Here is a 21,295-nt window from a genome sequence, read left to right as displayed (position 1 = left end):
TATTGCCGCTCGATTTCAACGTCTGCGGCCGTGCCCTACTAACATCATGGTCGCAGGACTGTTTGATTCCTCTAGGCTCAACAGTCCTCATCTCATCTTCCTCCATTATTCGATCAACAACATTTATCAGTCACAAAGTCGACGTCATTAAGCTCGCAGTGCAAGTCGTAATTTGAACGGCCGTAGAGCATCTGGGGACAAAACCAAGTGTCGCAAATGCCAGCAGATCCAATTGCGTCATCAGTTTCGAGTAATATTTTAGAATACAATCGAATACTACTGACAAAGTTTTGCCCCTGCACCCATAACTAGAGAAGCCTGTTTAGTTTGCCACACTGATGCAATATACACAGGGCAATCTGCCGCCCCGTGACTTGCTCTTTCCGTTTTAGTGCTCACCCCTCGCTCCCTGCGTAGAACTGAGCACTTACTGACTATACATTTGAGCGCCTTGATCTACTTACTGATCGCCCTGATTCGCTTACTGAGCCCACCCTAAGCATTGGAATGAGCGCCCTAAGTAAGCCTACCCCTAATAAAGTGCACCCCGCTAGTTTCGTCCCTATGCAACTTGTCGGGACGGTAAAACGCGTAGTAAATTAAACCATTGTGGTATGGCAGCTGCTGTTGGCTGTTCAACGAGCAGTCGATGTGGCTGGCAATTAGTTCAACGACTGCTTGATTTCCATATTCTTTTGGAACTGGGCCCTAGTGCCAATATACGGAGGGATTGGAGCTCGTCGGCATCACATGAGAGTTAGAACTATTTTCTGATAATATAATCAAGCTGCGTACCGCGGGGAAGATCACTGGCTGGGCGACGGGGAATTGGTTGAGATACCCCACATGGACCTGTTGAGTTAATCGTATTCACATGCCCTCGCTCGGAGCCTTCAGGCAGTACTAATATCTGCCACGTCCCCCTATTTGGGGTACGCCTGGCCCACGGATCTTGAAATGTCAACAATGGTCGCTCCTATGCGGAATCCGAAGGACTCTATGAAGTCGACCTGGCGCCAGGATCGTTCGCAATGGAATTTTTCACATCTGTTCCTCGACTTCCTCAACATCCACCACGTCGATCTGGACAAAAAGGTCCCAGTGCATGCGAAAACCGACAAAGTTCCTTACGTGCCTGAATGGCGTTTCGAGCGCTGGGTGATTATCCACGCCCTCATCCCGCTCGCCCTCCACCAAGCTCTTAATACATATCTGGGTTACAACCTTCCAACCTGGGCGGCACTTCTCTTTTACCATATTTCAATGGTTGTGGTCTCCATTCGAGAGATTCATCTTCTCAAGGGTTTAGGCCACAAATATGGGTACTTTGACGGGGATAAACATGAGCGCGATGGAGTTCCCGACTCCGCAGTGTTCAAGACTCTTCAATCTATCCTTTTAACGGTCTTCCTCCGTCCGACCATGCTTATGATAATTGCATATCGAGCGGACCAAGGGCCGTCGACGATTAATTGGATGTGGCTTCTACCCGAAGTCAGCATCTATCCAATTGTGCTCGATTTCTGGTTCTACTGGTATCATCGCCTGATGCATGATAACGCTTCCCTCTGGAAGCTCCACCGCACCCATCACCTCACAAAGCATCCGAACCCGCTTTTGACCCTCTTTGCCGACGGTATCCAAGAGATGGGGGATATGTTGGGAATTCCCTTGATGACATACGGCTCTATGAAGCTTCTGGGCTTTCCGATGGGCTTTTACGAATGGTGGGTCTGCGCCGAATATGTCATGTTCACGGAGATTTTTGGGCATAGTGGCTTAAGGGTTTCTGCGGCCACGATGAATCCCTTGACCCCGCTCTTCCGACTGTGCGATGTGGACTTGACTATTGAGGATCATGACCTCCACCACCGCAAGGGCTGGAGAAGCAGTTACAACTACGGCAAGCAGACTCGGATCTGGGATCGGCTTTTTGGCACATGTCACCCCCGTCTTGAGAGCTACGAGGAGAATGTCGATTACGTCAACACTGTCCAGATCCCATTACTCTAATATGTTTGAGACTTATTCTCCAATTCACGACATCTCATGATTTCTACCCGGTAGGTGGTTATGCGGAGGGTGCCTGACCCGAGTATGATCACTGAGCCTGAGCCCGTTTTGAGATCTACTCAGTGAGCAGGAGGCTGAGCGCCCTCACGAAATCGGCCACAGTCCGGATAGGAAAGGCCCCACTGCCAGACGTTATCCTGTGTATATAGGTGCTTAATAGATCGGATAAAGTCAGCCATTCTTGGCTTGTTCCTTCCGTTTTAGTGCTCACCCCTCGCGCCCTGAGTAGAACTGAGCACGGCGCTGAGCGCCCTGAGTGAGCCTCCTCCCCAATAAAGTGCAGCCCGCTAGTATCGTTTCTGTGCAACTTGCATCGCTCGTATTTCTCCTATCAACAAAAAACTGTCATCGTCAATGTGACTCTTGTTGGACCTATGGCCGTCTCTTACAGTGACGAAATGCGCGGTGGGTCCTGTTTAATAGACCTGTCGATATCTAAACATCCTGCGGTACGATAGCTGTTTACACTGGTTTAGGCGTTGAAATCCCACAAAAGTTGAGATGCCACTGGATGCACAAAGAATAGAGTAATAGATATCGCAGTAATGATTGAATGTGATACGGAGGAACTGCTAGGGCTTTGCACTGCGACGGGCGGAATGCATGAAACAGTAAGCCTTGAAGCCTAGCGTCTTTATATTTAGTTTCCCAACATTTCTCTCTCCACAGATTTTCAACTATTTCCCACTACCTACTAGGCTCGAGATTTCTTACGGATTTCTTACAAACTTGGCGCTCACCTCACTCATTGCACAATCATAAAGACTAAGGTTAAGGAATTCCCTGGAAGCCGTTAGGGTCGTTCTGATATCGCAGATTTTACGTTCAGCGTAGTGGTCTCCACACGTTGACAAGGTCGACATGGCCATGATCAATAATGAAGCTTGTGGACAGTTCATATAAGAGTCCAGTGAAGAGGGCATATTCAACTTACCACCGGCTCATCGCTCTTGTAAAGAGCAGGCTGATAACAAGTTCAGTAACCTGGATTCACTCTGAAGACGGGCTCTTCGTCGTCCAAACCATTCATCTTCTGCGGGCAGTGGGAGACTCCGGTGTACCAAGACGTGAAACTCCGGGGCGTTTAATTTGTAAGCAAAATTCTTTGCACAGTCTTCCGTTAACGCCTACAGACATCGCTAATACCCTAGATTCTTTGTTGATGGGAAGATAAACCCCCTAGGAGTAACCCATCGGATCTAACCACGGCGCTGTCCATGGCCAACATATGGAAGATCTACTCCCTATCAGCATGGCCGCGATCCGAGCCTCTGCAAAGAGCTATTTTTTTTTCTCCCGCACGAAGTGTTTCGTAACTGGCCTTTGCTCGTACCCGACCGTTTGTTACAGCGCCGATGACCCCTCCTACAGGGAAGAGACCCCGCGCCTGATGGCCAAATTTACAAAGACCTCATAACCGTGGGAGCTGAACTTAGACCTTATCACTCACGGCCATGCGATGTTTCGTCTTGGAGCAAAAGGGGTGGTGAACAAGCAGTAGGGCATACATCACCTAAGTCCACTGCAACGGAGGCAGCGTCACTGACCTGCGTCTTTCTACGAGGCTTGTTCTTTGAACCCTTAAGGTGTCCCTCCTTTGGTTTTGGGTTGGCGAGATCCGTAAAAGATACTTCGACAGATGCAGTTGGAGCCGGTTCCTCTGCCTCCGACGGTGTCAAATCGGGCCGTTGATACTGCAGTATAGAAAGTGCCCCTGTGCGTGTTGACGAAAAAGCCGCCGTGCTGGTAGCTTCTGTTGGGAAGCCTGTCTCGTAGGCGCAGCAGCTGTCCCAGTCCCTCAGAACCCCCGGGATCCCATCTCGCACCTTATCAAAAGCCTGGCTAGAGTAGATCAATAGCGCCTCCAGGTTCGTGTGTCGACGTTCGAGAAGGTCTCTCTCTTGTCCCAGTTGGAATTTGACTATTTAGAGCTCCTGGCTTGTTTTCTTGAGACGTTGGTTTGTGGCGTGTTTTGTAGGGTAAGCTTACCATAGACGCCGTCACATAATTAGAAAAGAGAGCGGCAAGTAAAGGCGCACTGAAACCCACAGATTCTGTTAGGAAACCGACGAGAGCTGTGCGGGGCGCGGGGAAAACCATTGCCGTATCATTGCCCAGGAGTCATAGTTACAACTCGTTTGTACTACAGTATGATACTATGATGTTTCCTAGGAGTCGCGAAAACCACTTAATAAATCGCCCACAGCTCTTTCCATTCTCCCTCTTTATACGCAGACTCGTCTGCCATCCATCGGACATTCCAGAGAAGGATTCTTATGTCATATTGTTTTGAACGAGACTGATTACTCCTTCTAGAGCTTCCGTGCTGACCGAATTGCTATCAATAAACTAATACAAAACCGGAAAGAGGCGGTGAGAGTGCATTCTTGACACCATTATAAGCAGTCTATTATGAAATATTAGGGAGCTATTCCTAATTTAGGGGCTCAGATACCTTAATTCTACCACCGTAGGTAATATTTGGGATGTATATCATAATAATCATCATAATATTTACTTTGCTTATGACTTCCGTCGACCGCCTGCCACCCCAGGCGACTCCGGCAGAATCCCGGGGGCCGAACGCACCGACTTTTTTTTGGTACGGAGATCCCGACCGTTTCCGCTCGCCCTTGGTTTCCAGAACAGGGCGGACTGCAATCCGACTGCAGGGCTCAGCCTCCATAGTTAGGCAGCCCTACCGCTATCCTACGCTAATGGGATGGACTTCGTCCCACTTCCGCGTGGGGTAAGATGTCGAATCCTAGTGGAGAATTGATCGGCCACTCATTACGCGAATGGCAATGTGGGGGTGTGGTCAAAATAGAAGATGTCTAACATTCTGAGGATAATCTGGCTATCTCTTTAATAGTACAGATTGCATAGTAAGCGAAATCAACTCACAATACCAACAATGTCAAAATCAAAAGCAGTTTAGTGCTGTACAAACTGTTATCCATGGATCCCCCAACATTACATGCCGACATAAGAAAAACAAAGTGACATGTTACTCATCTTCTCGCAGCTGTCTTAACGTAAATTTCATGACTTTGATGATGAAAGAACCCTCCTCAACCTCTGAATCGGGTGGCATAGCTGCAAAGGACCCCACCATAGCATTCAGTCAACCATGGGCGGGGCCGGGTCGGGGGGAAGAGGGGGAGAAGGGAGCTTAGAATAGGGAAATGAAGAACCGTTGACTTCCATTTTCCAACAAGCATTGTTGATAACCCATCTCACGTTTTCCTGGAAACGTTATTCCAACTGCTAGATAAGATTCAACGGATATAGTGACTCACAAGGGGACCGGGAAGTTCATCATAAGTCGTATATGGATTGGGACCAGGAGCTGCAGGCCATGCACCTGAACTCTTCAGATAGTCTAGATCGCAGACCGGGAGATTCACCTGGTAGTTGCTTGCGGGCTTCCAAGATGATTGAAGAAATTGAAGAGTCTGGGTAATAGTTCGAATAGGTTCCCAGCAATTGCACTCAACTTGGCTATTGTATGCCGCCGTTGCCACATCGAGAGCATTTAGGCTAAAATTCTGTAGCTGGTTGTAGCCAGGCACAGGGTCATACGCATCCCACTCAGTATTGGTTCCAGTATTTTTGATGAAGAAAAATGCCGTTGAGCCGTCGCATTCTCGGGCAAATAGATCTTGTGAGCCCGAAACATTCATCGTGCAGGGATTGGTACCATAAATCTCCTCAGATACTCTAACGATAAATACCTGTTCTTGAATCCACAGCCATGACAGTGCTCCACTCTGTAGAGCTGCCACAGCTGAATCGCTAAATTGAGCAACATCATTATCCGAAGGAACTGCAGCGAAACGACCGCCTTTAAGAAGCTCTGGCACACTCGACGGCTGCCAAGGGTAATAGTTATACCACCCTGAAGCCGGGTTCCCAATGGAGCTGCAGTTCACAGGTTTCTCCATATAGCTCTTAGAAAAGTTTAAAAGTGCATCCTGAAAATGGTCTTGATATTGGCCGATGCGATCACTAATCGTGGCCGAATCGTTAAATGCCGTCAGAGCACTATACCTTGTAAGCGTTTTACCTGCATATAGTTATAAGGATAAGCCTAACCTTATATCTTCTGTACTTGAAGTGCCAACAAAAATTCCTGTACCAAGTCCCAAGCCCCCACCAATTACTCCTGGTATAGCGGCCGCTGTCGCAGCAATTGTCTCTGGCAGAAGGCCAAAAAGTGCAGCCAAGGCGCCGCACACAGCCGATAAGATGATGAATGCAGCTTCCATGCTTGATCCTTTCTGGCTCTTTGTCGAACAAATCTTTTAGTCTTCCAGAAATCCAAGAGGCTGGTTTGGTGCATTCTCACATCAGGGGTGGTAGTGGTTGTAAAAAAGCGAACCATTTGATCCACAGAGTCGGAGGCGGTCTGACAAGCGTCTGCAAAATATTTGCTCATTATTCCTAGATATGTGTTGAAATTGACGACGGCATTTAAAATCCAGATGTAGGCTGGGTTCAAGCCGTGCCTGCACTCTTTGAGACGGAAGTCCATCCTCGACCAGCCGAAATCACAGTCATAACTAGAAACCAAGTAGAAATTAGAGCTCTAGATATAAATAGAGGCAGGAAAACGGACTTAGGGCAACTAAATTGTGATAACCCTGGTACCTGATCTACCATTGCATCTGTAAAAGTGCCATGGAAACAATGACTTGAAGACTCAAAAGGAATATCGGACCTTATCACGAATGTAAGCGAAATGGACATCTAGGATGGAGTTTACCCACAGCGTAGCCACCCAATAGTCCATTTGGAACTCATTCCATTTCTCAGCTGTCCTTTCATCCTTGTTATGGCATATACCTTTCCAGTCAGGGAGAGGGTTGGGTGCAGGAGAAGGCGATGGAATATGTGATGTAAAAGAGGATGAAGTCGTAGGGCTGCTATAAGAAGCACTCCTTCCGGGTAAACCTCTGACACAATAGGCTGTTGCGAAGGAGATGAGCTCCCATGCGTATTAACAGGAATAATCATGAAGACAAACCTAGCATCGCCCAAGACAAGAGTAGGAAAACTGCCATGACAGAGTGGTCGGTATTCAAGTGTGGTCTCTGTAATTTATTGGGTGATGTGATATGTTCAATCCCAATCGAAGGACCTCAAGAACCCTCTTGTATGCCACAAGGTGATTATATAGTATTACGGTTGCTATGTGTTGGGGGCCCAAGGCAGATAGGGCCCGAAATGTTTCAGGGCCCTGGGTAAAAAACATTCAACAAATTAGAGCTTTTAACCCCAGACATCACTGTTGGCCCCAAATATGTGACTAGCCCAAACAAATCTCATCACAACAATCCGACGCATGCTCCTTCAATCCAAGTTTAGGTATCTTGCTGAATCATAATGTATCACATTTGCATGGTTCCATTGTAGTTCCTAGCCCATTAACGCAGGTCGAGAAACAGTAGTGGCCTTTCATAACAAGGGTCTGTACTGAATGTAATTTATTGTGGCGACTTAGATGAAAAATGCGGCCCGTTAGTGGATGAGCACTCAAGCTTATTATTGTATCGCGTTACATTTTGACTCCCGGCAAGCACTAATACAACGCGAAAACCCCGACACTTGCTGTACCAAGCAGGGGCGAAGTTGCCAATTATGGAATCGTGACGTCGCTAGTAAGCTTACTACAAATGCTATGGCCCCTCATTTTTAAGGGCTATGATAAAGCGCAGATCCCCCCTCCTCATCTACCAACACCTGATTTCAGTCATACTCCTCTCGTTCAATTCTTGGATCAAAATTGCACAACACCTGCCACAATGAAAGCCTTTATATCTTTGTTAGTCTCCTTGCACCTCGTCGCAAACAAAATATTAGCGTCTGCTCAAGCGTCTTGCGCCCAGATCCCCAACTACAATCTATCGGGAACCGTCAGTATCCCCTACCCTCAGCCCCCAGGTGTCCCTGGTCCATCAGGGAACTTCACCGTCTCAGAATACGTTTATTTCAACAACCATACCGGGCAGGCATACCCTATGTCTAGCATGACCATAACAGCCGAGAACTCTAGCGGCAAGCCGATTATCTACGACAGCTTTCCTTACAAGGGCTGTGCTCTTTTCATTGGTATGCTTAATTCACAACATCCACCTACCAAAGGCCATCTCAACGATGGCTCAGAAGAGAGTTGTATCTCTGCAATCTCCGAAAAGTGCATCCAAAATGTTCATCGCTTTATGGATGCCCATATATCAATGTTTAAGGCCATGCCGGTGGAAGAGGCTTGTGGTTTCTTTGCATATAACCCGATCGTTTGTGAATCCCCTGACGGACAGGGTGATCAACTCAAGACATACGGTGGTGTTTGTATGTGTTCCTATGCCTGTCTTCATCTACTCTCTTCGAACAAATCAAAGAAGGCTATATTCGTGCCGCGATTTCTAAGCCGAATGCACATGTGACTAACAGACCATTAAAAACTAGCTCTTTTTAACCCACACCCCAATACCTCGAATGCGGAAACTGTCGAGAAAAAAGGCTGCACAGAGCGCTTCAATCACCCGCAATATCCAGGCGCAATTCTATATGATACCAACTGGGACCTCGCTTTGCTTGACGCTAATACATCCGCCATTGCCAATGTAGCAACGCCAGTTATTGTTGTTGCTTGGAGTATTCCGAATGACCATTATGCTTTTTGGTCAGACACCAAAGTGTTTTGTATTACACCTAACAAGTTCGCTCCTGGCACGCATGAAAATGTAACAACGGACAGTGGGACTATGTCTCAGTACAGAGCAACTCGCACCCCGGGACTTGTTGCAGCGGCCGGTATTGTAGGGGGTATAGTTATGCTATTGTAACTATTATCGCATGTTTGCAGCATGTTCTGTTAAACACATCGATTATGCATGCCAGCTACATTCTTAGAGAGGCTAAAACATTCTGGAAAGCCTTCCAGAGTCATCCATTCTACAAGCCATCAATCGACCTCAAAATAGTATTGCAATATAGTAATGTTATTCTAGGCTATAGTGTCTTGTTTACCAGCCGTGCTACTATTAAATAGTGGATTTGTGACGGACTAGAGCCGTCTTGTAATCACGTAGTAGTACGACATGACATAGCCTACACCCACCCCCGGGCCCCCGGGGGCGGGCTCCCCTTTGCCTCTTCTACCATAGTTCCTACCCCTTAGCTAGTCTCGTTCTTCGTACCTATTGTCAATTGTAATCAGCCTCGCTATTTTGTGTTAGAGTAGTCTTAGCCCTTCGCAGCTTGCACCACTTTTTAGAAGGTTGTTCGGTCAGTAGGCATATTCCTCCATGGATCCCAATCAGCTATAAGCATATATAGAATGCGCAACTTTCCTTCCAAAAACTTCTCATCATGGCTCGATTGCCCTACTACAACGTCAAATTCCCACACGAAATCTTGCATTCTTGCGCCACAGTATCCCAATACCCGCCCACTGTAGCCAGTCCCTCACCGCTCTCACTGGTGAGGGCCCGACAAGGTCTAATGGAAATTTGTCAAACCATGAAAAATTACCGTTAAGAGCTGAAATAGAGCCTTTGGCACTTTTTGGCCTAGCGGCATATTTTGCACGCATTTTTGGTTGTCAAAATTCAGTCTAATGAAACCCCCCCCCCCCCCCCCCCACCCAAAACTTCTACCTACTATCCCAACTAGACTTCCGCATGACCCAACCTAGACCCAACCCGGACTGTGTTGGGTTTGGGTTAGAGTCCTCGACCTAGAACTGGGTCTGGGTTATAATGTCTGACCTAGTACTAGGTCTAGGGCCCTAACTTAGGTTATAAACATTGCAAACACGCCTATGCCCGTGACTACATAACTTATGCAATGTTTGGCTATAATATTAGGTGTTTCTATTATAGCTAAATCAGGACTAATATCTTAAGTTTGAAATAAAGTAGTAAATATTAGATGAAATGTAGAGTTTATATCAATTGTACTGCGAACTAATGTACTCGATATAATTAGATCAGTCCTCCTTATCGAGTATGGCTAGTACTATATCTAGTAAAGAGTAATAGGCTTAGTAGTATTCTAAAAATGTACCTAGCCCTTAATATACTATTATCTAAAAAATAGATATAGCTATTCTTCTCCCGCTATAGACGGCGCCTTTCCTATATAATCTTATCTTAACTAGTATAATAGTCTTACCTAGCTATACTGAAATAGGCTAACAAAAGTATATAAGCGAGTAGAAAAGCGGTTCGGAGGAGGTGAAGATAATAAATAGGATGTTCGCGTTATAGAGTCGTCTTATACCTACGGGTTGGAACTAGAGCCTCTTATTACATTAGAAAACAAAGGGGTGTCTAAAGCTCTACTGCCCTAAAGTAGATAGAGCTTCTCTACTCTTCGTGCGCTATGCGGCACTAACGTATTCTCGTGATAGGATGAAGTACTCAAGAAAATAAGGGTAGGACTAGGACTATTAACAGACTACCCGTCACAGAATAAACGGCCCTGTGGAGATGATATCCCCGTTTTAGTATAGACCGGGGTGGACTGAGTAGATCAGGACCGCTCAGTGAGCATCAGTCATCGTCCACGTGACTGGCCGGAGCACGATCACTGAATCCGACTGCGTGCTGAGATCTAGTCAGTGAGCTGCCGGGGTGAGCACCGTTACGGAAAGGGCGGCCGCCCGGATAGGCAAGCCCCACCTGCCAGAGAAAATCCGCAACGTGCAGGTCCATATGTACCCGCTCCCTAGTAGTCGGGGAGACATAGGGCATAGAATTCGACAGTAAGATGTGGGACAGATACAAATATTGGTAATTTCTTTGTGATGGTTGTGAGAGCAGGGTCTTATCTTTAATACTGCTGCTATATTTGGGCTTCGAGTATTTGATCATATATACCTTGGTAGCGAAGCATCGGGGGTCCGGTGGAATCGTGCCGCTCGCCATTCCGTTGGACCCCTACCGACCCGGCTGCATAGCTCCATTTCATTAAAAAAGTGTTGGTCTATATGCTGAGGCCTCGCTATTTACACAGACGACCATTTGCATTACAGGGAATGGTTTTTTAACTAGCACTAGACTCTCAAGTCTTTTGGTATTTCCTCCCTACCGCTCCAGTATCCCTGCATTTCCCACCGTCGAGAAACCGCACTCTGCTGGCACGGATCCGGAGCAGGTTTCCAAAACTTGCAGTGAAGAATAGCCATGCCAGCTTCAAAGTCAGCTTCAGTTGGGCCGGGAAGGTGCCATAACAAATCAAGGCTTTTCCAGGGCATTGGTCCATCCCGGCGGTGCACGTAGTTAAGGAGATTTTGCTCAGGGAATACGCCATCGAATAACTCTGTGCGGTTGAGGACGCCAAGGTAGTGTTTGAAAATGTCCCTCGAAGGTGAAAGCAAGATCACCCCAGCATTAAAATAGTCGCGATTCTTCTCAGCGGCTAGGTTAGGAGGAAAGCCGTATGGTCTATAAGCAATGTCGGGGGTCGAGGCTAGAACGTAGCTATTAGGAATCCGGGGTAGGCCAGGAGCGAGTGGACTTGTCGCATTATGGTCGACTAGGAAGTGCTGGGAAGAAGGATCTTCGAAGATTGCATCGAGAGGACGAGTGATGACCATATCTGTATCGAGCAAGGCCACCTTCTCAAAGGGCATAATGCTAGGATCGAAGACTCGCAACTTGTTGAATACTTCGGCATAGCGTGGTACGACGATTTCGACGGAGTGATCGACATCCTCGACCTCGACCACTATCGCCCCGTCATTCCGTAGTCGCTGACGCTTACTTTCGCGCACCCCTTTGGTGACCATAACCACGACAGGAACCGGACTGCTGAATTTTGTACGCTCTGCATGGAGCAGTTGGTAAACCAGCGTCCGAGCTCCAACATAGTACCAATGTCGGTCGTCGTCTTCCTCGTCAAGCACAGAATCAAATTCTGTGCCGAGAAATAAGGCCACAGCGTAGCGACTCTTCGGGGGATTCTTTGTAGCTGCAGGATCTAGAGCAGAGGTCGGAGTGGCATTTGAATTCAGACTTGAGCTAGGCTGGACATAGTCATCAGAGTGAGGAAAACTCTCGTGCCCTCGGTAAATTGTCAAGGTGGTTGAGTGTTGGGAAAAACTGAGTAGTGCGACGCAGAAGATAAAACTGATTATCAAGAAAAAAGGCCATCTCGTGAGCTGCAACCTAGAATTGAGGAGGTTCATGGTGGGTGCCTAGCCCAATGCTTATGTTTCTTGGACGCAATTTTAGGAGTCCTTTCTTTATAAACACTAGAGGGATAGCTACACGTTTGGCCCCAGTTTACGGAGAGTTACCTAGTTGTTAGCCGGGAATGGGCATCTAACATGATCTATTATTAGTACGGAGAGAACGCTTTTAGGGGCCAAATAATAACGTGTTTCATTAGCCTGCGGCCAATCTAATCGAGCGCCACATCCTAAAACACCATAGTCAATAGGATATTTGACAACTCAATATCTCATGAACAATAGCTTAATACATAATTTTATAGTATCTTCATACTATTTAGTCGATGCTTATGGGGTTTACCAGTTTTGTGATGTTTTGTTGTTCAGATATACCCATCCCTGAAATCGGACCCCCACCGCTGCGCTGACGCGGGCCCTCCCCATCCAAATGAAAATTTCTTCCACCTACCAACTTCTTCCTGCCATTACCCACTGCCACGGTGCCTAAAACCCGACGAAATCGAGGATCAACTTCAAGAAGCCTTATAAGCCTACGATGATGACTCTGCAATATCCGAACATCTTGGTTTCATTGATTGGTTCGCGAGAGACGGAATATTTCACGGTTCTGAAGCTCGGACATGTCGATCTTTTGAAAGAGTAGGGCAAGGATATATTCTGTATTCCTAATAGGGCAAGTTAGATGTTTCTGGCCCCCGTTTTCATATCATTATTAGACTTAACACCGCCATTTCAGACTAATGTCTGTATTAGGAAAAAGTGATCGTCAAGGCTATTTATGGCCCCCATCAGGCTTAAGTTATTAACCCGAAGATGTGGAATCGGCTGGCTATGGTATATCGAACCTCTAGGAGACGACCTAAGGTTGGGACGGGTACAGATAGAGAAAATCAGCTTGAAGATCTAAGATTATAGTGTAGGAATAGAGGAAGCCTAGCGCGACGAAGAGAAATAGAAGTTTATCAATTCTATCGGCCGGTATCTTTTTATAGCCCCTGAATGCACAAGAGTGCTTGCCGATCATCACAGAGCCATTCCAACTACGAATTTTCTTTTGCGGCCGGCCCATGTGTTCGATTTCTGAAGCGAGTTATTTTTTTTCTTCGAGGCAAATTTTCTTCGAATATTCTGTAACGTAGCATCCCCACAAGCGGTTTTAAAACCAGAAAGTTCTACTACTTTGGATGTAAGCGCTAGATACTTATGTCGTAGCTGATTCAGCTCATGTGCGAGAGAATGTGTCTTCGTGGGCTTGTCCGTCTACGACGGCATATTAGAATCCGCAAGGCACTCTTTTCATTTCTGTCATCACCTTGGGCTCGGGCACTTTTGAGCTAGATCCATTAGTCGTAACTAAGGATTCACGTTTTCTTTTGGTAGATCGTTCTTGACGACATTTAGATACGGACATGTTGACTGAGAGTGACTTTCGGTAGATGGGAGATTTGTGTTGGTCCCAGGCGCAATGACACCTGATGCAGTGGATACCCAGGACACCGATTAGCGATACTGTGTTCGCGATAGATTACGATGTCCGAAGTTTTCGTTGTCTAGCCAGTTACTTCGCGCATCTTCCTTTGAGAGTCTTTCTTCTGGTAGAAGAACTTCAAATGCGGCCCCCAAGCGGGATAACGGCGCGGGATGCCCGTAAGTGTTTTGCTTCCCAGAAGACTACCTACAGCATGTTGTGTCCTCCCTCTAGGACTCAAAACAAAACCTTCCTGGCAGCATTTATTCCTCCTAGATCCCACCGCTGTGGCGCCGTCTTCTCCATCCAGACCGACCAGTCCCCCCAAAAAGCCGGCCGCATGATCTGCGCATACTCCCAGTACTCGGGATACCACCCCGCTGATTCCCAGTCGAGAATGCCTGTGACATTATTCTGCTCGTCCACCATGACATTGCGTGGCGCAATATCAGCATGCGTGAACACCGAGCGCTCCGACCGGGGTAACATATCCAGCAGTTGATTCTCATACCGAGTGCCCCCACAATGAATATACCGCTCATAGATCCTCGCACGTAGCTCAGAGTCGCTCGAAATTGGTCGACAGGGCCTTCGTAGATCCTCTAGCATTGGGTCCCGGGATGGAGAGCCATCTGGGCACACTGATACAATCCGTCAATCTCTTGTGGACGAGCAATATTTCGGACCTTCGAAATCAGATCCCACAGTCGAAGACAGATTGACTCTTTAGCCTCGTTGTCTAGCGTGTCCCATTTTTGCGCCAGAGGGACTCCGGGAATAACTGTCATCCCAATCATTCCTTCCGGTGGTTGAAAATCGGGCTTGAAGAAGCCACTCCGATCTGTTACCTCTTCATCTAGACTAAAATCGGTCAAATGCACTTCGGGGACCGGAACATCGGTATGCTTAGAGACAAGTCTCATTGCTTCAGCTTCAGCAGATCGCACTCCAAACCCTGACTTGGTCACCCAGGAGGAGTCCCACTCGAGTACAAGCCTGCCCATTTGTTTTTCGAGCACAGTAACCACCTCTTGTCCAGCTTGGAGGTCGAGTGGATTCACAGAGGACTGACATGGTAATAAAAAGTTGCCGTCCTTGATGTATTGGTGCCCCTTGTGGAGATTTTGTAGTTCATAAGGAACCTCCGTTGATGGAGATTCGGTCATTTTGCGGGTAGTTTCTTGACCCGACAGTCTCGTCCACCTGAATGGCAAGGTGGTGTAAATCTGACGAAGTTCAAACCTGCTTGGGCGGGAAGAGAGACCTGTTACCACAGTACGTATGTAATCATCATCTGTCTCGGTCCTTAGTCACCAACTAGTATCCTCTCGCGCCGCTCTACACCTGCAGCCCTAAGTGTTTCAGTTAAGCGCTGAATATTTTTAGTCTCTAGATTCAAGAAATTAGTACAGGTATTCAGACGATTCATGTCATCTGGACAGCCCATTTGGCGCTTATGTCGCTGCCTCTTTTTTATCTACTCCATGTCTTGAGTGGGCGATAGATGACAGGCACTCAAAGCTTGGTGAAATGTGCAACTTATAACAGCCTAATGCACAACGGCGGGCCACTCCAGTGACTACTCCTTTATCACTAGGCGCTTTGTTTCAGGCCTCATGTTTCCAAAGTTCTGTCGGAGGTACTTGGACAGAAACATAACTTATAAAATGACTGGTTTTTCCTTTGGATACAGTAAATTTTTGAACAATCCAGAGACCCGGATTAATGAGACTTTGGTCAAGCAGAACACAAACAACAATATCATTCCAAAAGTTGCACGGTAAGTCTGCATTAGCAACAACGTCCAAAATTCCCATAGTATAATGCACTGATGCTTATGTTTCCAATAATATGAGCGGCTATCCATCTGCGAGCACTCCTATAAGGATTATTGGTCTCAGAGAGGTGTGCGAGGTTAATGGTCGTACCTTCAGCCGGAGAAAAGGCACACGGGAGTGGACTGAGCTTAATTCTGCCCCGGGTAGCTCTAGGCTACCCCCCCCATCATCATCACCGCTCTATCTCTCTTTCGTTCATTTATCCGGGGAGTTATTGTCCGCCATCGACCTGAGAGAGACGCATGGTGATCATGACAGATGCAACCAGCACACCTCATCGATGTGGACTTGCCAGGACTTGGCTTTTGCCAGCTGATCGCGGCTGTCGGCAAAGTAATTTCCGGCAAATCATACACCGCTTCATTTGGCAATTGAAGAATGGCATGGCCTAAAAGCTAGTTGTGGATTACGTTAACAAACTTTGATAAGGGTAACTTGCCCCCAACTTCGGAAGAGCTCCGCTCCCCTCCCCCAGACCTGTACCTTGACGGATCTCCGCGGGCGATTCATGCAGTTACCAGCCGGGATAATTCAACAATGATGACCAAATCGGGCTTTGTCTTTTCATCGAACTGCATCCATCACGCCCCTCCTCCATCTCATTGCTCTCCACCCAACATCGCCGCCCAGTCGCTGGCCGCTGCGGTAGATAGCGAACCTAGACGGACCGGAAGAAAACCACGTCCGCGGGTGCCCGACGACCAACGAAAGAGGGCTTCTCGCGCGTAAGAGCAAAAAGATAAGAAGGCTCTCTCGAAGTACCAGCGGCTAACTGAACACTAGTTGTGATGAGTGCCGACGAAAGAAGGAAAAATGCGACGCCCATTCGCGCTGCGGGCGATGCTTCAGGTTTGGTATCGAGTGCCGCTACAGTGGATTGGCCAGGAATAGAAACGCGTTAAATGCCCAGAGATCTCGTGGCATCTCGACCAGTCTCAGTAGCTGCCCGAGGTAAATAGATTTCGCCCGACCTTCGGGTCCAAGATGGAAGCTGACGGGGTATCGTATAGCAACGAAGAATCCCATGCGGAGATGAGCAGCCAGGAGAGGTTGCAGTGCTTGGAGAAGGTTCTTTCCTACTATCTGGGCGGGATATCACTTTCCGATGACCAACTACGAGACTTGGCTGCCTCATGTCCGAAGCAACCGTCATCAGTACCAATCCCAGACTGCGGGAATAATAGGTCGGACCCTGAGGCTTCTCCAACCACATCGCAGAATATGCCGGTCGCTGAAAGTCTTCTAGAAAATGGGCCTGGTACATCCCCGCCTTCTCTTTCTATTCCCTGTCTTTCCCTTTCATTCCTTCCCTTATTCTTCTTTGGAATTTCCCCCGACTTTTTCTTTCTGTGTTCTTATCTTTTCGCCATTTAATGGGTGGCCAAGTATTGAGAGGCTGACGGTTTCTTCTTTTTCGGTCCCGCCTTCCAGACTTTTCGCTCGGGGCCTTCACTAAGACCATCGAGTCGGCTATCGCAAAGAAATTCGATGCGCCAACCTTCGAATCAACTAGCCTGCTTCATGGCCGACAGAAAGTGGGGTCAGTGAGCTTCGGGCATATGGAGAAGCAGCAAAGAGAAATTGCGTCGACGTCGAATACTGGACAATTTATTCCCACCAGTGCAGCCCTTGTCTTATTTCCTCCAAAAGATATCGCCCAGTTCCTCGTTGATGTCTTTTTACGGTACACACAGACCAATATCTATTATGTCGAAGAGACATGGGTATATGATTTTCTTGACATTTGTTACACGCACCCCTCTTCCTTGGTTAGTAGCGAAGATGCAGCGAGTATATGCACGATTCTCATGGTCATGGCGTGCGGGACGCAGTTTGCACACATGGAGTCTTTCCGCTTGAATGGCCAGGTGAGCAACGAATCGTCCACCACGGTACACTTCTCGGAAGACGATATCGGGCGAAAATTCCACCAGGCGGCGTGTTCGCTCATGCCGTACGTGATTATAGCAGGTTCCTTTCGCAGTGTTCAAGCCTGCTTGATGATGGCCACCTACAATTTCTCTCTGGATTCAGCAGGTGCTTCATATACTTATCTCAGCTTGGCACTGAGCTTGGCCCTTCAGAATGAGATGCACCACGAGAAGAGTTACGCATCGACAGATATCATCGCCTCTGAGGTACGAAAGAGGGTTTGGTGGACGGTTTATGCACTCCAAAAGCAAGTCAGCCTCAGATATGGGCGGCCCAAGCTTTTGTCGCACGTCGATGTCGATGTTGAGAAGCCGAGAGACATCCACGAACTCCGTCCGATAAAAGAGACCTCCAATTTCGACAACCTGCTCAGCCTGCTCGACCTCACACTCATCCATGAAGCGATATGGGATGAGATCGCTGCCCTCCGCAGATCTCGCGTGCCGATACACTCCCTAAACTTGTTCTCCATCCGTCGGCAACTGATCAGTTGGCGAGACCGTTTTAAGATGGTCGATGCTCCGTGGGCGCTGGAAATGAATGTGTGTCGTCTGAGAAACGACATTCATATTCGGCTGTACTATTGGACTACGTGTCTGTCGCTCGGCCGGCCTTTCCTGCTGGCAAACGAGCAAACAACGAAATCCTCTGGTGAAATTTCCGATGGGCGACCAATGCTCGGGTACGAAGTCCTGGTTCAAGACTCCATCAATGCTGCATTAGAGATCATCAGCCTGTGCCAGCTGCTGCGCGACCGTGTCGGTCTCTGCCGCGCCTCGTACGCAACGGAATTCACTTGCTGCCGCACCGCAATGCTGGTACTATTGGCACAAAGTATAGCCGAACCGAGTGCCAAAGTACGCGACGGGCTCTCGCGTGGCTTGGAGCTCATCAAACTGATGTCCATCAGCAGTACCCTCGCCAAGTCGGAGGTCCACGTGATCGAAGCGCTGGAAAACGCTATCATCCGCTTAGACAGTGCGACGAGGCTCCGAGGTCAAGCTGTCTGTAACTCGAACGTCGAAGAGAAATCGAAATATGATATGTTGCAGAGCTGGGGTCTTCTGTGGCAAAACTCGCTAGATATCGATACCGCAGAACAATTTTTATCCTCGGGACCCTCGCCGACGACGAACGACATGAACCAGACAGCTCACCACAAAAACAGAAGCGAAAATGGAAGCATTCCAGGGGTGCAGCACAATCAGCACAGTGGCTTCTTCTCCATTGAGGGCTCCAGCGACATCGACCTTGAGTCCTTCTCGTTGGAATTAGATCAATTTGGTCAGTTCCCTGATTTCAATCTCAATCTCGGCCTATTGAACGAGGAGTACGTCCGGGAGAACAGCAGCCTACTTAGGCCTGAGTTCAAATGAGTCCACGCAATATCAGCGTATCTAGTGCTGCGCTTTTCTGCTTCTCTTTTATGATATCTGCCAGACTGGCACCGACGGAACAGCGTCTCGGGCAAGATTAGAAGCTGGGCTTCGCGGCCCAACCCGCTCGCTGCCTCGAGATTTTTCTGCTGGTCTGTGTATATATGTTTTATGAGCTATAGTAAGAGAAGTTATCCCTCTTCTTAATAAAAGCTAAATAGATATAGACTACAGGGCCAATAACGGGGGGGATAGTAACCTTTTAACACGCCGTAGAAAAATGACTAAAGTAGTGGAAAATAAAATCCGAAGAGTAGTTAGTAGTAAATAGCTAAGTAAATACAAGATTAGTAACTAAAAGTTATTAACTAACCCGAGATAGAAACTAGAGGGCGCTTAGATATCTACTTAAAGGGTAGGAGACCTGTCGATTTGGTAGGCTATGAGGCTCTATAGTTATTTCTGTATAGTATTAGAAGGTTTTTAATAAAAGTTAGCTTCAAGCTAAGTACAGTACCTGATCATTTAATTGAAGAACTCCGCTTTTTACGCTAGCCTTTTTCTTTACACTGAAGTAATATGTACGATTGAAAACGCAAGAATCCAATTGAATATTATACATTATATAATAATATTACATACTAGTACAACTAGGCTAGCAACTAATAGGTTAGTCAATAAAGTGGAGTTGTTCATTTAAATGATCAACTACTGTAGTGAAAATCAAAACAATTCTCAAAATTTCAACCACCTCATGATTATCATAGCACTTATCAGCTTTCGTTGTCTTCTGCTAAGATATTTAACAGAAATACTCTCTAGTCTTGTTGTCCGGAGAAAGTTCATCGATCCATTTATATTTTTTATTGTCTAATCGAGACTGGTATGCTCGCCCATTGTAAGATTCACTGTGTAGATGCCATCTCGATCTCCCTGACCGAAAAGCCATCCGCAATCGGGTCCATCGGTTCCGTCAGGAAAGTGCAGGCGCCAGTGTAATAGCCGTATCCCTCAATCCGTACCACCACGCCCTTGGCAGAGATGCCATAACCTCCGGCGATGTCAACCTCCTCGACGTTCGAGCCCACGAATGCTCCTTGGCCGGCATACGCGTTAGACACAAAAGAGTGGAAAGCCTGGCGCTCCCCCAATTTGCTCTCCTGCTTGGCGTGGGCGAGGGCCATACGCGCCGCAACGCAGCCTCCCGTAGGCGACCGGTCAATTTGTTGACTTGCGAAGAAGCACAGTCCGGTCTCGACGCTGTCGACGCCCGGCACCGGGGCGGCGTTGACTCGGTCGACCACCATGACGCCGTACAAATCGAATTCGGTGTCCATAGCGGACGGGACGGAGATCTGGTTGCGCAACTCGAGCGTATTCACGATCTCCGCCTTGATGATGGATGTGATCCGATCGTACATCTTCATGTCCAACGCCTTCAGCCCCGCGCGGAACCCGAGCTCCTGCGCGCCAACCATGCAGTACCAGGCCCCACCGTAAGACAGATCGACTGTCACCGAGGTGCGGCCTTGTAACTCCGGCCAGCGCTTCTCAAGCGGAATCTCGACCCTCACGTCCAGTGCTCCTGCAAAGGATGGCACGGACAGGAAGGACACCGGCCGCGAGCTGTCTGCCGAGCGACCATCGGACGTCGTCGGCACCGTCAGTCGGTTGATTCCGCACGGCGTATGAAGATTGACAGTGGTTGTCTCAGTAGTAGGGTCAAAGGGGAGACTGTGACGCAGAGGAAAGACGTTAGGGTCGTGGGTGTCGACCAGGAATCGGCCCATCGCAATCGCGGCATGGCCGCACATGGTCGAGTAGCCCTCATTGTGCAGGTACAGGACGGCGATGTGCGCTTCGCCAGAGGCTATGAGCTCCGAGTCGCGCACGATGAGCGCACCGTACATGCCCTCGTGGCCTCGTGGTTCAAGCATAGCTACCCTGCGCCATCGGTCGTGGTCTCTCCGGTATGCTTCACGTTGCTCCAAAAGCGCGCCTTTCAGGCTGGGAAACCCGCTCATAATGATACGTGTGGGCTCGCCGGTGGTGTGCATGTCAATACAATGGATGGCGCCTTGCTGGCCAGAGCTACAGATCTGACGATGTATATCCATTCTGAATGCGATAGCGGTGAGGATAGGAGGGGATGAGCAGGAGGAGAATAACCAACGAGATGACTGTTATATCTGAAGCTGCCACTTACTGTAGCCGTCAAGGAAGTGCTGAGAGCAAATGGCTATGAGAAGTTGCGGAACCTTGGGGCTTCTAGCCGGGACCGCCATCCGCTGCCACTTTGCCGGGATATCACCGGGTTGAGGAGTGTCTTTATCAGACCCACCGGGCTCACTAGCTAACATATTGTAGGAGCGGCTACGAAGTACCCATCATTTCATCGGGCGAGAAG

General features: G+C 48.0%; 8 protein-coding genes across 8 annotated transcripts; 3 read left to right on the top strand and 5 right to left on the bottom strand.

Moving 5' to 3' along the window:
* Positions 1–966: 966 nt before the first annotated feature.
* Positions 967–2,013, top strand: N7474_010825 (sterol desaturase family protein; the record flags this gene model as incomplete). The annotated part of the gene is made up of 1 exon (XM_057202235.1): positions 967–2,013. One exon carries the CDS (start codon positions 967–969, stop codon positions 2,011–2,013), a length of 1,047 nt encoding a protein of 348 aa, XP_057047519.1.
* A 3,338-nt stretch (positions 2,014–5,351) lies between these two features.
* On the bottom strand, positions 5,352–6,017 carry N7474_010824 (uncharacterized protein; the record flags this gene model as incomplete). Its single annotated transcript, XM_057202234.1, has 1 exon — positions 5,352–6,017. One exon carries the CDS (start codon positions 6,015–6,017, stop codon positions 5,352–5,354), a length of 666 nt encoding a protein of 221 aa, XP_057047518.1.
* A 1,860-nt stretch (positions 6,018–7,877) lies between these two features.
* Positions 7,878–8,921, top strand: N7474_010823 (uncharacterized protein; the record flags this gene model as incomplete). The annotated part of the gene is made up of 2 exons (XM_057202233.1): positions 7,878–8,424; positions 8,542–8,921. The coding sequence occupies 2 exons, from the start codon at positions 7,878–7,880 to the stop codon at positions 8,919–8,921; spliced, it is 927 nt and encodes a 308-aa protein (XP_057047517.1).
* A 2,213-nt stretch (positions 8,922–11,134) lies between these two features.
* N7474_010822 (uncharacterized protein) lies at positions 11,135–12,268 on the bottom strand (the record flags this gene model as incomplete). Its single annotated transcript, XM_057202232.1, has 1 exon — positions 11,135–12,268. One exon carries the CDS (start codon positions 12,266–12,268, stop codon positions 11,135–11,137), a length of 1,134 nt encoding a protein of 377 aa, XP_057047516.1.
* Positions 12,269–13,979: 1,711 nt separating this feature from the next.
* Positions 13,980–14,231, bottom strand: N7474_010821 (uncharacterized protein; the record flags this gene model as incomplete). Its single annotated transcript, XM_057202231.1, has 1 exon — positions 13,980–14,231. One exon carries the CDS (start codon positions 14,229–14,231, stop codon positions 13,980–13,982), a length of 252 nt encoding a protein of 83 aa, XP_057047515.1.
* A 113-nt stretch (positions 14,232–14,344) lies between these two features.
* N7474_010820 (kinase-like protein) lies at positions 14,345–14,908 on the bottom strand (the record flags this gene model as incomplete). The annotated part of the gene is made up of 1 exon (XM_057202230.1): positions 14,345–14,908. One exon carries the CDS (start codon positions 14,906–14,908, stop codon positions 14,345–14,347), a length of 564 nt encoding a protein of 187 aa, XP_057047514.1.
* A 1,656-nt stretch (positions 14,909–16,564) lies between these two features.
* Positions 16,565–18,888, top strand: N7474_010819 (fungal specific transcription factor domain-containing protein; the record flags this gene model as incomplete). Its single annotated transcript, XM_057202229.1, has 2 exons — positions 16,565–16,838; positions 17,012–18,888. The coding sequence occupies 2 exons, from the start codon at positions 16,565–16,567 to the stop codon at positions 18,886–18,888; spliced, it is 2,151 nt and encodes a 716-aa protein (XP_057047513.1).
* Positions 18,889–19,793: 905 nt separating this feature from the next.
* On the bottom strand, positions 19,794–21,005 carry N7474_010818 (putative proline racemase; the record flags this gene model as incomplete). Its single annotated transcript, XM_057202228.1, has 1 exon — positions 19,794–21,005. The coding sequence occupies one exon, from the start codon at positions 21,003–21,005 to the stop codon at positions 19,794–19,796; it is 1,212 nt and encodes a 403-aa protein (XP_057047512.1).
* Between the last annotated feature and the right edge of the window lie 290 nt (positions 21,006–21,295).

This window comes from Penicillium riverlandense, assembly GCF_028828495.1.
Source record: "Penicillium riverlandense strain IBT 135883 chromosome Unknown utg000011l_segment0_segment0, whole genome shotgun sequence".
NCBI classification, from domain to species: domain Eukaryota; kingdom Fungi; phylum Ascomycota; class Eurotiomycetes; order Eurotiales; family Aspergillaceae; genus Penicillium; species Penicillium riverlandense.
Note: the sequence above shows the minus strand (reverse complement) of the source record. Positions and strands in the feature narration are given on the sequence as shown.